Here is a 15,030-nt window from a genome sequence, read left to right on the forward strand (position 1 = left end):
TAAGTCACCTTAGCGGTAACCTCCACCAAATTTGACCGCACAGCGGCCACAGACAAACACAACAGTGTTGTCCCCAAGACTTGTTTTCTAGGAACAGGAGGGTATTGCAATTTGGCATTATCGCAGAAACTGCATCAAGGAACCATAAAAGGTGGTCCATGGCAATCCTGCTTCGACGAAGCGAACTCTGAACGCAGTGAGCGTTGTAGAGTAGGCAAACGAAGTCTCCCAGTAAGCTCGCGACGTCATACTGGGAGGTCATCGCTCTAAAGTAAGGAGGAAGGTTGCCTGCTGGCCATTTGCTATTTCAGCGAATTCCATGGGGAATGCGTCGTTTACGGACGTACTGCACGAAAGTGCCCGCTACCTCCAAGTTGGGAAATGGCCATAGCCACCTTTTGCCGTTCTGTTAAGGATTAGACGGAATCAATGGACATTTCCATATTCTTAAATCAAAAATGGAGATTTCTTTATCTTTTCCTTCAAATGTCTTCACATTTACAGTAAGTGGGCGAGTCTTCGGCTCTGAGTCAGGTACAGAGATATCCCGGGGTGGCATAGATGCCGCTAAGTGGTCCTGTACCTGACCGATCAGAGAGGCTTCGTGTCGCCTTGCATGCAGGACCTCTGGTCCCAGTGGGATAATAAATTCCACGTGTTCAAGCCCAAATAAGGTTTGAGCTTCTTCTAAGCGGAACGTTGCGCTTCTGACAGTTCTGGAACCTCTCCTATTTTCGTGAGGGTCTAGTCTTGTAAATACTCAGGCGTAGATTGACTACGAGTGCTTCCAGGACCTCGCTCCTAAAGTCAGAGGAATACTTTCAGACTCAGAGAGTGCACTTAGTTCTATTAAACTAATAGCTTTTACAGCTCAGGGAGTCGTACAAGCTACTAAAAGCGTAAGGATTCCTTGCTCAAGGGTACAAGGGGTTCGTAGAACCAAGAAACAACTAGTGCCCAAGAGGATATACCTTAAAAAGGCTTCTATCTCTTACAGATCAATGCGCAAGCCTTAGAGAGGCATTTAACGCTTTAAGATCAAAAGGGGAACTGCACTTTATATAATTATTTAAATTTAAAAACCTTACCCTAGCTAATTTAAAATAGATTTCGGCCGCCAGATTTATATCTGGCGGCGACCACAATTGTTACCCATAATTAATGGGATTTAAGTAACTAACTATTTGAAAAATTAGATTAAAGGGTATTTTACCCATAAAGCAGATGTATCACAACAATGGTTCTCCAACCGATGTGTGCCTCATTACACTTTTGTCGGGTTCCCTTTCCTGACGGCTGACCAACAAAGGGCTCGAGTTGAGCGCTTCGAGCGCTACGAGTCCTCTCCCATTGCTCTCGTGAGTACGGCGGCGCAAGATGCTGCACCTACGCCAGTAAAAACGGAAGCACAGTGCCTCACTTCGACGTCGGCGTCGTATACGCCGCGTTCAGATATGTCGAAGCCTGTAAAGATCCGCGTTCTCACGTTTGACCGGAAGGAAGAGCGGGTAGCTTTCGTCCTCTGGATCCGGGAGGTCGAAATTGCGTTAAGCGCAGACCAGATTCGCGACGCAAGGCATCTGGTGGCCTTTAATCTTTTGAACCTGGGAGATCGGGCAAGGGCAAGGGTATGGCCATGGAGACGTCTACTCCGGGATAGTTTTTTTCGTGGGAGTTCATGGCTCAGGAGATGTGAACGACATTTTTAATCGCCAATGTGGCCTACCGTTACCGGTCGTTGTTCTTGCGGAGCAAGCAAGGAAACCGGTCCTTCCAGGACTATGTCATGAAGCTTCAAAATTGGCGGCCGCTATGGCTGAGGCTAGTAGAAAAGGTCACGGTGTTCATTGATAGTGTCCGAGTTGGTCCTGTTCGCACTGAACTCTTTCGCCGCCAAGCGACTACGTTCAACAAAGCTGTACAAATAGCTTTACTGGAAGACCACTGCACGAGATCGGCCAAGGACCACGTTGGGTCGACGGAATTCGACGAAGGCTCCACCCCTATAGAGATATCATCGGTCCAACGGGCGCGTTCGCGCTGGAAAAATTCGAAGGCCAGTGGCCGCTGTTTCGGGTATATTTGCACCGCCTGATCAGGCTTTTCGCATGCGAGCACGGCTCCTAGCGACTCGACAGGGTAAACGAACCCTAGGAAACTATGTACAGGAGTTAAGAGCTCACATTGCATCCATGCATCAAGACCCAGTGCAAGAAGAAGAAATTGTCGTAACAATCTTCTTGAGGGGTCTCAATGAGGGCGTTGCCCGGACGGAATTATTCCGATCTCATCCTGCTACTTTCGAAGAGGCAGTTGCCATAGCGCTACGCGCCGAGTTCGACTTTTAGTCTGCTCGCGTTAGCACGCCTGTTTACCGAACAAGCTCTTCGAGCACATGGGTTCCGTCAAATAGAGCAGAACCTATGGATTCAAGCCTCATAGATGAAGGAGTACTGGGGAAGACCTAGGCTCTGTCGAACCTCTAGGAGGTGAGAATAAACAGAACCTAGCCCCAATTAGCTCGGTGCTTAGTGGCACGGGGCGAGAGTACAAGCCGGGCTTGCTAGTCGCTCAAGCGACTATAAAGGGTTTGATAAGCCGTGGTCAATTTTAATTGACTCAGGAGCGTCTTGCAAATATGCTCGATGCCTTTCCCTTGAAGGAAGTCAACAATATGTTGAGGCGCTTCAAGCGCGTGAAGGTGATACAATCACTGTTCGCTTAGCGACTGCGACTCATGTTACTGTTCCTAAAATTCTACTGCACTTAGATATGAAGTTTCGGGACTTTGACAGTATGGAGCGCTGTCTCGTCCTTGATTTGGATTCGAGATATGATCTCATCCTTGGTATGGCCTGGTTAGAATACCATGAGCCATGGATCGATTGGAGGTCTAAGACCTTAGGCGCGACGCGCAATGTTCCTAGCAAAGTTTGTGTGAGTCATCAACCCACCTTTGCTTGGCAACAAAAGCGCTATTGGCGCGGATCATTGAATGGGTCTGTCAGTGTTTTAGACATTGGCATGTCTGAGTTTAAAAACTATAATGTCAAAAACATTAATTTTGAGCCCGACTCAGCAGAAGTAAGTGGAACGGCACATACATCGTCGAGTGACACTTGTTGTAATAACGATTCACTGAATGCTAAAAGCATTGTTGGCCTAAGGCCGAATCATCAAGGGTGCAACATCCCTGAGATTTCTGGAGTGGCACGTCTAAGTCCATCGACTACGGTCGGCCGAGGTGGCATCATACTAAGTGTCAGTAGTGACATTGTTGGCGGTTCGCCAGGGCATTTTGGTCATACCTTTTTAATGCACGTGAAGCAACACGTAAACTTTCGCTTGATAAGAAAATTGAGTTACCTAATTCCTTGTCGGATGTCATATTAGACATAATGTCTGGTATAGAACCACTACAGGTTGGAAAATTCGGGAACGTGAATGTTTTGGCCTCTAAGAGGCGTATTGGCTCCATTCCAAGGCAGGAGGGGCACGTAGCGTTTATAGCCTCATAAAGTGACACGAGTAGGCAAATACACACGCTTGTAAATGGTATAACCGGTAACATTTAGGGGTAGTCTTGCGGCAATCATGCTCTTTTAGAGCTAGACGAAATGTCTATCGACGAGTGCGGCCGAGCCGTGAAAACTGGTGGTGACTTATTTGAGATGGTGGTCATTCGACCAACAATTGAGTTAAAGCCATCGTCACTTCTAGCCGAAGCTGTCCTCGATGACACAAAAGCTGCAATTAGTGCGCGGAATGGGTCATCGATCCTTAGAGATCCTACAGATCCATTTTATTCCTTAATTAAGGGATTACAAGATGTGGTGTGTAATAGTCTACCATCTGTTTTACCTCCGGATAGAGGTGTTCGTCATGAAATTGACTTGTTTCGGATCCCAAATACTGTGTCACACGACAATGGCCTTTACCAAGGGAGCAGTGTGACGTCATTAACGATTTCTATCGTGCTAAGCACGAAGCGGGAATGGTTGAGAGAGCAAATCTCCTCCTTTGACATAGACATTTTGTGTCAAAGAGCCAAACGGTAAATGACGCATTGTACATGCTTATAATAAGCTTAACGCTGTCACTATACAAGCACAAAACTCCATTCTTTGAAAGGATGTTCTTCAGAACAATAAGGTGGGATGTACAATGTACAGTGCACTTGACTTAGTCGACGGTTACTACCAACTGCTCATGCGAGCTAGCGATATCCCACTTCCAGCGGTTAGCACCCCAAGCGATATGTTACGTAAGTGGTTGGTTATGCCACAAGGGCTGTCCAACACCCCGGCAACATTTAATCGTCAAGTGACGCAACTGTTCCGCCCTCATCGAGATTATGCACCGACTTATTTCGATCATTTTTCTCCATAATCGTGGGGAGCAGGGTCGGTCGGATATGGAAAACCATTTAGACCATTTGCGAGCAGTGCTCGAGTGTATGCGCACAAATGAATTGCATGCCAATGCAATGCATCTAAATGCATTTTTGGCGCAGAAGAAATTCCCTTTTTTTTAGAATGCTTCATTGGAAAGCGAGGCCTTACGGCGGATCCCGCTAAGGTAAAAGCAATAGTAGATTGGCAGGCTCCTAAAAACCAAAAGGATTTGCATAAGTAGCTGGGTCTCGCCAATTATTTACACAAATATAGCGGAAATTAAGCTGATATGGCTAGGTCATTGTCCAATTTCCTTGAAAAGGATACAGAATGGTTCTGGACTAGCACCGAACAAAAAGCTTTTCGAGCAGTTAGGGATAGTCTTATCCATGCCACGATTCTGGCACTCCAAACCCAAATTGGATTTTGAGTGTCGTCTGTGACGCATCGGATTTTGCCATTGGCAGTGCTCTGTTACAAACAGTTGCTGATGGGTGTAAACGTGGTATTGCGTTCGAGTCTAGACAGCTTTAAGCTGCGGAAAAGAATTACCCAGTTCATGACAAAGAGGTACTTGTTCTGAAGTATGCTCTCGTCAAATTCCGAGTTCAACTGCTCGACTTTAAGCCGTTTGTAATATATACCGATACTGCGTACGCACGGCGACTAAGTCGCCCCATCTCTCACAGATATTGACCTAATGACTATCCATTTTCGCGGAATACAACTTCGAGGTGAAGTATAAGCCCGGCAAGCAGAACGCTGTTGCCGATGCGTTATCAAGTAGGCCGGATTATGAGCTCTCTCATTTGACGACTATCATGTCGCCTATACCTGAATTAATCCGTTCGGCTTACGCCAAGGATGAACAGTGTGTAGCTCGAAAGAACTCTGATTCAGGTTTTAAATTGCCGACACTTTTGCGTGCAAGGTTACATCGATTTTCAATCAATAACGACCTGTTGCTTTCTTGCACGGACACTGCGGACCCTCCGCGCGTCGTTGTTCCTCATGATGAGGATTTGAAGTACCGAATCTTCTATGAGGCACACGATACTGTCCTTAGTGGTCATCTCGGTAGAGAAAAAGACCTACGGCTCTGTAAGCCAGAGTTATTGGTGGCCCAAACTTTATTAATGGGTTAGCACATATGTTCGCACATGCGAAACTTTTCAACGGGTTAAACCCGCGGCGCATGCTGCTGCGCCTTTGGCAAGCCTTCCCGTTCCTATAGGTTGCTGGGAGTCCAATAGTATGGATTTTGTTTTCGGTCTACCAAGAGATTCTGCCGGTAACTCCTGCATAGTCGTCATTGTTTACTGATTGAGCAAAATGGCTCACTTAGCGGCCGTACCGGATTCCATTGATGGTGAAGGTACAGCAAAGCTTTTATTGACCGCGTGTTTCGACAACACGATTCTCCAGTGGCAATTGTCATTGATCGGGATCTCCGTCTCACGGGTAAATTCTGGAAATCAATGTTCCGAGTGCTTGGCACCAGATTGGATATGTCCACTGCGGACCATTCACAGACCGATGGTCAAACTGAACGTGTCAATCGCGTCATTGAAGACGTTTACACAGCGTGTGTGCTCAGACACCAAAGCGCTGGAGCTCCATGCTCCCAGTAGTGGAATTTGCGTTAAATAACGCTGTTCATGCCTCTACAGGCTATACTCCGTTCTATATAAACAATCTTACCCACCCGCACGTTCCACTAACGATACCACTGCGTGGTTCAGGGCTTGGTGGGGGAGAATTGGCCGATAGACTTGCTGATATCAGCCCTGTTACCGTTCGGAAACAAGTAAGCGAGTTTCTCGCGACGCGATTTAGTGTCTTAAGCCATGAAAGGGATACGATGGCTGATAGTCAAGACTAACGAAAAGAACAAGCAGATGTTAAAGACAGAAGCTGTATTAATTCCTATATGGTCGGAGACTGAGTTTTACTAAACGCTAAAAATCTACCTATCAACTTGGTTTCCGCATTCTTCAAGACAAAATTGCGCCCGCGCTTTATTGGACCATTTTCGGTCTTGGCCAAGAAGGTCTAGCTTATACGCTAAACATTCCTAGCAAGCTGCGCACACACTTAGTGTTTTATGTTGGCTTGCTTAAGCCCTATCGGGACCGTTCTCACGTGGACTTAAAGGCGCTTGCGCCGAGACAGGCGGTTGTGCCGCAGATTGCTGCATCCTCACCAGGATGTCCAGCTGGCTCTCTTAACGAGGCTGCTGACGCTCCAGCGTTGAAAGACGGTCTCGAACCGCCATAAAAGAGCTAACAACCCGAGCAAGGACCTTACGAAGAAGTTGACCTCGTGCCGTAGAGCATCAAATGCTTCTGCCTAAATGTCGGCCCCCTCCCTCGCCGCTTGATGCGCTGGGAACCATCCGTTTCATGTGGAGAAACTTTAAAGCGACATCGTCGTAAGGGTCAATACCAGTTTATGGGAAAGTGGCTAGGGTACCCCTCTTCTGAATACTCTTGGGAGTTCGAGGTACCTCTTTGGCAAGATTGCCTGTACGCCGTTGATGTTTTGAGCGCCAATCTCAGTGTCAACTCGCATCAAACGACGCTTCCCATAAATAACCGTGGGATTAAGGTGGATCTATAGCCTTAGTGCGGCTTCGAGCCAATATTGGACCGTCAACCGAAGCAATGAAATATCGGCTAGTTCTTTCTTCGTTTTGTGGCATAAATGACGAACGTAACTAGCCTTTAGCCTTAAGCTTAGCGAAATCGAAGCGAAGCTCTCGTTCCAAACGAAAATCACCTCTATCCAGAGACTTTCTGATGTTCCAAATATCACGAAGTCGGCGGGCCTGGTGGACCCAGTTTTCAAATGAGACTTGTTTTCACTCCTTGTTTCGTTTAAAAACAAAACGACCGAAATTTTCCTTATGGAGGTCACCAAAGCCTTACGGGCTTGATCACGTAAATGCGTCAAATACTGACTTCGCGTCATTACCTTTGGCATATGATATTGCTCATGAAGAGCGTCGCGGGCAGCGATCTCCTCTGGAGCCTTTGCCGGGTTACCGGAGATCCAGGTTCCAAAGCTATGACCCGCTATCTCTATAAGACGCTCGTCCGCACTAAGCGGAGTTTATCTATATTCACTATGAGCTTTGGCTTTTGCTATCTGGCAGCTCGACGACGAGTTCTTTCCTATATGAGGATTATCCGCTCTTGCTATTCATCGAGTGGATTCGTAACGATGTTGGACTCAGGGTCCCGTGTACTTCTCAATGCAGTTAAGACATCAGCGGCACCACGTTCTGGGAACGGATTTGGTGCCCGCAGACGTTCATCCGGAGGAGAAGGCGTGAGAAACGACGCTCTTTCTCCTCCTCTGATGGAGAGTGACTTTCAAAGTCTACCATTCCCTTATCGTCAAGGTAGGTGGTAAGAGTCTGTGACTCACGCTTGATCGTCATGAGACATAGGAAAGAAAAACACTATTAAACGGTTAGCTGTTTAGATTTTAACCTCAGAGGAATTGAGGCAAATGTTGTCACTTAGTGTCAACAGTCTGGTGGGGGAGGGTGATATGGGGCACACATCAGTTGAAGAACGTTGTTGTGGTACATTCACTTTATGGGTAAAATCCCCTTTTATCTAAATTTTAAAAAAGTTAATTACTTAAATCTCATTTATTATGGGTACCAAATGCGGTCGCCGCCAGCTATAAATCTGGCGGCCAAAATCTATTTTAAATTAGCTAGGGTAAGGTTCTTAGATCTTAATAAATATATAAAGTGCAATTATTATTTTGATCTCAAAGCGTTAAGTGCCTTTCTAAGGCTTGCGCATTGATCCGTAAGAGATAGAAGCCTTTCTAAGGCACATCCTCTTGGGCACTAGTTGCACCCCTGAATCCCTTGAAGTAGATTTTTTTAAGATTTAATAGCTTATACGATTCCCTGAGTTGTTGAACCTATCAGTTCAATAGAACTAAGCGACTCTCTCAGTCTGAAAGTCCTTATCTGACTTTAGGAGCGAGGTAGCTCCGCTACAAAATATGTAATAATGTCTTAATTGTATCTCTCTTTGGGCGCGTCCAAGCTGATTGGACGGCGGAGCAAGTAAATAGAAAGGCCTATATTTACCAATGAGTAAGCTTTGCGAATGTTACTGTACAAAGTAATATTTCCAAAATGTTATATACTTTTTAGATAATGTATTAATTAACAACCTTTAAGTGTTAATCTAATGAAATGATTACACCCGTTACAGACGACGCGCATGTTCTAAAGCTTTGCGACTGCTTTCGCAGATGGTCCATCGACCGTTGAGTTCCGCTTTGATGTTATGACTGAATGAATGCGCAGGGTGCGGTGCGCCTAGTAAATTAAAAACGAAAATTTGTTGCTGCCATCTCGTTTTACTGCAAGAGGCCAGCTGCACAATTTAGAGTAGGGGATGGAGTAAACTATAATCCTGATAATGGTGCCGGTTTACTTTTTGTATGGATACATTTTGCCAGCTGCTTTTTTTTTAATTTCAGATTTAGAGCTACACAACTTCAGGTCCTGTCAAAAAGGTCCTTTTTCCATTCTCCCTCGACTGCGGAACTGAAGCCATGACTCGCAAGCATAAGCGCTTGGCATCGCTTTGCTGCCTCGTCTTGCTGTCGTGCTACCACATTGCGATATGTGTACAGAACGTTGCATTGACCGAGGCGCCAGTCCTAAGCAAATCCCGGCGATTGCGCTCTGGTGTGGGGCTGGAGGAAAGAGTCGTGCCAACTTCAGAAGGACTGACCAATTCTTTCGGAACACTGTCTCAAGGACTGACCCATTTTTTTCGTACACTAACTCCGCGCATGAAGGATTATGTCGCGTCTTGGAAATGGATCATCAAGTATTTCCCTCATTTACATGTTCGTTTCGCAAAGGACAAGGTCGCGGCCGCTGCGAGAGTTTTCCCCGATGATTTGGCAAATTCTATGACGAAGAATCTTTTCGAAGTCAATGCTTTTATAGAATGGGACAAGCTCATTCGACGTTCTATAAAACGTACTACAGAGGAAGTAGACGCGATCATTACCGCGGCGCTCGTGGCTAAATTTGGCAATGCCAGGGCCATTCAACTCTTCACGGAAGCAACGTTTGAGGCTGGCTCGGTCAACGCCAAGTGGTTGCCGTTGCTGCATAATCACTATGTTCAAGCCAAAGCCGATCTATACGAGCTGTTTAAGGATATCCTGAAAATTAAAAATTTAAATGGAGTCGATCAGAAGAGTGTAGAATTTTTCATCAAGGTGGGTTCTGTGAAGCAAAACAACGAAGATGACGCGTTCGAAGTCATGAATAGGGTGCTAATAGAAAATGAAGAAGTTTTGGTGGATATGCACAAACTCGGAGGAGATGTGGCAGCATATCGTGACAAGTGGCATTTGCTGAAATTCGCGTATTACACGATAGTATTCGATTCGATCCCAAATGCGGACGCTATACCGATAAAGAGACTTAAGAATTTGGCCGATAAAAGGAAATACGGTTCTAATACGGCTGCTTCGTGGATCGCCGACAGCTATGCGCAGTCGGCAGAAGGTTTTAATGTGCTTAGGATCGCGAAGCAGACGTTACAAAAAGAAGATGGTCTAAATTCCATCTTTGACAAAGCATTTGCGAAAAAGATTTTGAAGCAAATAGGCCTTAAATGGGACAGAAATAATTACGACATTGGCAATGTGCTTAAGCACTTTGTGGCCGAAAAGGGGATTGCTGACAATTTTCTCCAATCGCCAGAGGGGTTGGCGGTTTTACACGCCGTCACAGCATCTATGGAAGTCAAGGCGAAAGGAACCGAGGAGGTAGTTCTTGTTTTCCGGAAGGCTTTTGGGGACGACTTGGTCGCAAAGATGATTCGAAATGCAGATCAAAAGGACTTGAATCTCGTCAAATTTAAAAGCGTATTTGAAAAGATGGTCGTTGTGGCTTAAATAGTTGACGTGGGCCGCACGCACAATAGAACTCGTGAAATCAGGGTCCGAAGGTCACGATGGTAGCAACGAAATGGCAGTCCTTTCGTCTTCATATACCTCTTCGCTCGAATGCAGAATTCCAAAGCCTTTCGAAATGGATCCTGGCTGCTAGTTAGCGCGGCTTTGAATTTATCTTCATCGAAGTCGTCGAGTCTTCGTGGTCGCAGGCACATCCTCAGTTTTTTAATATTCGCTTTTCTAATCGAGAAAGCGCGTTTTTTAATGTCTTCGTTTTTGATCTTGTTCTTTGCATTTGATGACTATCGGTAGCACGTCACATGATAGTCAAAAGCTGCTCCTTGATTATTGATGAACTAACTTGCTTGGACACTTGCACTCTTTGCACTATGCAAATTCTATTACTGGTCAACGGTCGATTCAAAGTCGTTGGGTTCCACGAGTCGTGTTTGCCGTAATTCTGAAAAAACGACTGAGTTTTTTAACTGTCTTTTTACTATAAGGTACCTGGCTGCTTCTACACATTACAAAAGGCTTTTAGCTTGTTTTTTTCCATGACATACAAAATGTGGAGTTTAAATATCATATATTTTTACTTTCTTGGCTATTTTCGTCAAATTCGTGGGCGACACAAATTGTACAGCAAGGCATTTCATCGATCGGGTGTTTTATTACACAATATCTGCATCTCAAATGGCCGCCGACTCAAAGCTTTTTATGTATAGGAATTACAGCTAAAAAATTTAAAAGATTTTCAAAACCAATGCAATTGTGTTCCGCTCTGAAGCCCAGTAGTAAGCCAGCACCAAGAAATCTGCATTAAGGCCTCGTGTAATGGGACACACATCGGTTGGAGAAGCATTGTTGTGGTTGGGCAAAATACCCTTTCTTCTAATTTTAAAATAGTTAGTTACTTATATCCCATTTATTATGGTAAAAATGTAGTCGCCGCCAAATATAAATCTGGCGGCCAAAATCTATTTTAAATCAGTTAGGGTAAGGTTTTTAGATTTAAATAATTAAATAAAGTGCAGTTCCCCTTTTGATTTTAAAGCGTTAAGTGCCTTTCTAAGGCTTGCGCATTGATCTGGAAAAGACAGAAGCCTTTTTAAGGTATATTCTCTTAGGCACTAGTTGCCACTTGGTTCTACTAGCCCCTTAAATCCTTGAACTAGAATTCCTTAAGCTTTATTAGCTGCGACTCCCTGAGTTGTTAAAACCATTAGTTTAAAAGAACTAAGTGCACTCTTTGAGTCTTAAAGTCTTCCTCTGACTTTAGGAGCGAGGTAGCTGCGCTACACCTGGTAGCACTCAATGTCATTCTACGCCTGAGTCTTTACAAGACTTAACTCTCACGAAAATGGAAGAGGTTCCAGAGCTGTCAGAAGTGCAACGCGCCGCTTATGACAAGCTCGAAACCTTATTTGGGCTTGAACACGTGGAATTTATATCTCCCAGGGACCAGAGCCTTCATGAGATATGAAACCTCCCTGATCAGTCAGGTACAGGACCACTTAGCAGCATCTATGCCAACCCGGTATATCTCTGTAGCTGACTCAGAGCCGACGGCGCTCTTTCTAATTGTAAATGTGAAGACATTTGAAGGAAAAGAGGGAGAAAATCTCCCATTTTGGATTAAGCAGATGGAAATGTCCATTGATTCCGCCCTGTTCTTAACATAACGGCAAAAGGTGGATATGGTCATTTCCAAACTCTTAGGTAGAGCCATGGAGTGGGCATTATCGTTCAGTACGTCCATAAACGACGCATTCCTCATGGGATTCACTGAAACAGTAAATAATAGCATGTTTGCACCGCCTGATCAAGCTTTTTGCATGCAAGCACGTCTCCTAGCGACTTGACAGGGTAAACGAATCCTAGGGGACTAAGTACAGGAGTTAAGAACTCTCATTGCATCCATGCATCAAGACCCAGTGCAAGAAGAAGAAATTGTCGTAACAATCTTTATGGGGGTCCAATGAGGGCGTTCTCCGGGCGGAATTATTCCGATCTCACTCTGCTACTTTCAAAGAGGCAGTTGCCATAGCGCTACGTGCTGAGTTTGATTTTAAGTCTGCTCGCGTTAGCACGCCTGTTTACCGAACAAGCTCTTCGAGCACATGGGTATCGTCTAATAGATCGGAACCTATGGTTTAAAGCCTCGTTGAGGAAGGAGAAGAGGCACTTCAAGCTGTGGAACATCATAAGACCATCCGTAGATGTTGTATGTGCGGAAGCACGAAACATTTATGTCCGGCCTGCCTCCCACGAAATTCGCGTAAAGTTCGAAAGAAATACAACTCCGACGTATACCAGAGATCTGGTACGGTGCGAAAAAACGCCGATACCCAGTAGGTGCGGGGTGCCCTATTGGGGAAGACCTAGGCTCTGTTGAACCTCTAGGAGGTGAGAATGAATAGATCCTAGCTCCAATTAGCTCGGTGTTTAATGGCACGGGGCGAAAGTACAAGCCTGTCTTGCTAGTCGCTCAAGCTACTGTAAAGGGATTTGTTAAGCCGTGGTCAACTTTAATTGACTCAGGAGCGTCTTGCAATTATGCTCGACGCCTTATTCTTGAAGAAAGTCAACGATACGTTGAGGCGCTTAAAGCGCATGAAGGTGATACAATGACAAATCGCTTGGAGACTGAAACTCGTGTCACTGTTCCCAAACTTCCATTGCACTAAAGCATAAAGTTTCAGACTTTATAGTATGGAGCGCTGTCTCGTTCTTGATTTGGATGTGAGATATGATCTCATCCTTGGCATGGCCTGGTTAGAAAATCTCGAGCCATGGATCGATTGGAGGTCTAAGACCTTAGGCGCCTCGCGCAATGTTCTTAGCAAAATTTTGGAGAGTCATGAACCCACCTACAAAAGCGCTATTGGCGCGGATCATTGAATGAGTCTGTCAGTGTTTAGACATTGGCATGTCTGAGTTAATAAACCCTAATGTTAAAAACATTAACTTTGAGACCGACTCAGAAGAAGGAAGTGGAACGGCACCTACTCCGTCGAGTGACACTCGTTGTGATAACGAATTACTGAATGCTGAAAGCATTGTTGGCCTAAGGCCGAGTCATCAAGGGTGTAATATCCCTGAAATACGTGAAGAGGCACGTCAAAGTCCGCCGAGTGTGGTCGGCCGAGGTAGCACCATACTAAGTTTCGGTAGTGACACTATTGGCGTTTCCTCAGGACCTCAAGGGTGCAATATCCCTGAGTTACGTGGAGAAACACGTCGTATTCCACCGAGTATAGTCGGCCGAGTTTGCACCATACTGAGTGTCAATAATTTAACTATTGGCGGTTTGCCAGGGCATTTTGGGTTAAACCCTTCTAATGCAGGTGGGGCGATACGTAAATGTTTGCTGGTAAAGGAAGTTGAGTTACCTAACTCCTTGCCGGATGTTGAACTAGACATTATGTCTGGTATAAACCTGTTACAGGCTGGAAAATTCTGGGTCATGAATATTCCGGCCTCTGAGAGGCGTATTGTCTCCACTCCAAGACAGGATGGACACAAAGCGTGTATATCCTCACAAAGTGATACGATTGAACAATTATACACGCTTGTATGCGATGTAACCGGTAACATTGAGGGAGAAGTTAGCCTTGCGGCAATTCCTTCGCTACATGCTCTTTTAGAGCTGGACGAAATGTCTATCGATGAGTGCGGCTAAGCCTTAAAGTCTGGCGACTTTTCTAAGATGGTGGCCATTCGACCTATGATTGAGTTAAACTCATCGTCACATCAAGACGAAGCTGTCCTGGATGACACAAGAGCTGCACTTTGTGCGCGTTATAGGCCATCGATCCTTGAAGTTCCTAAGGATCCATTCTATTCCTTGATTAAGGAATTTCAGGATGTGGTATGTAATAAGCCACCATCTGTTTTTACCTCGGATAGAGGTGTTCGTCATGAAATTGGCTTGGTTCTGGGAACCAAAAACTGTGTCACGCGACAATGGCCTTACCCAAGGGAGCAGTGTGACGTCATTGGCAATTTCTTTCGTGTTAAGCACGTGGCTGGAATGATACGAGAGAGCACATCTCCTCATTCGGCATTGACAATTTGTGTCAAAAAGTCAAATGGTAAATGGCGCATTGTACATGCTTATAATTAGCTTAATGCTGTCACTATACTAGCACAAACCCTCATTCCATAGAAAGGATGTTCTTCAGAACAATATGGTGGGATGTACAATGTACAGTGCATTGGACTTAGTCGATGGTTACTACCAATTGCTCATGCGAGCTAGTGATATCCGGCTTTCAGCGGTTAGCACCCCAAGCGGCATGTTATGGGTGTGGCTGGTTATGCCAGAAGGGCTTTTCAACGCCCCGGCAACATTTAATTGTCTAGTGACGCAACTGTTTCGCCCTCATCGAGGTTATACTCAGACTTATTTCGATGACATTTTTGTCCATAGTCGTGCGGAGCAGGTCGGTCGGATATGAAAAACCATTTAGACCATTTGCGAGCAGTGCGTACGAGGAGCCGGATTGCCGCTCCCGTGACGGCACTTAACTAAAGTACTTAGTGCGTCGGGTGAGGTCGCTAATGCGCCTACCACTACTTCTTCACTGCACGCAAGAGAAGCTGGCTTAACCGCTTCCTTGCTATGCTAGAGTGTGCGTCTAAGTAGAGCGTGGCCGCAGTACGACGTGCCCGCCTACACTTG

The 15,030-nt window shown here is 45.4% G+C and overlaps 1 protein-coding gene across 1 annotated transcript; it reads left to right on the forward strand.

Annotated features, from left to right (window-relative positions):
- Positions 1-8,981: 8,981 nt before the first annotated feature.
- CCR75_002494 (uncharacterized protein) lies at positions 8,982-10,346 on the forward strand (the record flags this gene model as incomplete). Its single annotated transcript, XM_067960591.1, has 1 exon — positions 8,982-10,346. The coding sequence occupies one exon, from the start codon at positions 8,982-8,984 to the stop codon at positions 10,344-10,346; it is 1,365 nt and encodes a 454-aa protein (XP_067820976.1).
- Positions 10,347-15,030: the final 4,684 nt, after the last annotated feature.

Source organism: Bremia lactucae, linkage group LG5 (assembly GCF_004359215.1).
Source record: "Bremia lactucae strain SF5 linkage group LG5, whole genome shotgun sequence".
Taxonomy (NCBI): domain Eukaryota; phylum Oomycota; class Peronosporomycetes; order Peronosporales; family Peronosporaceae; genus Bremia; species Bremia lactucae.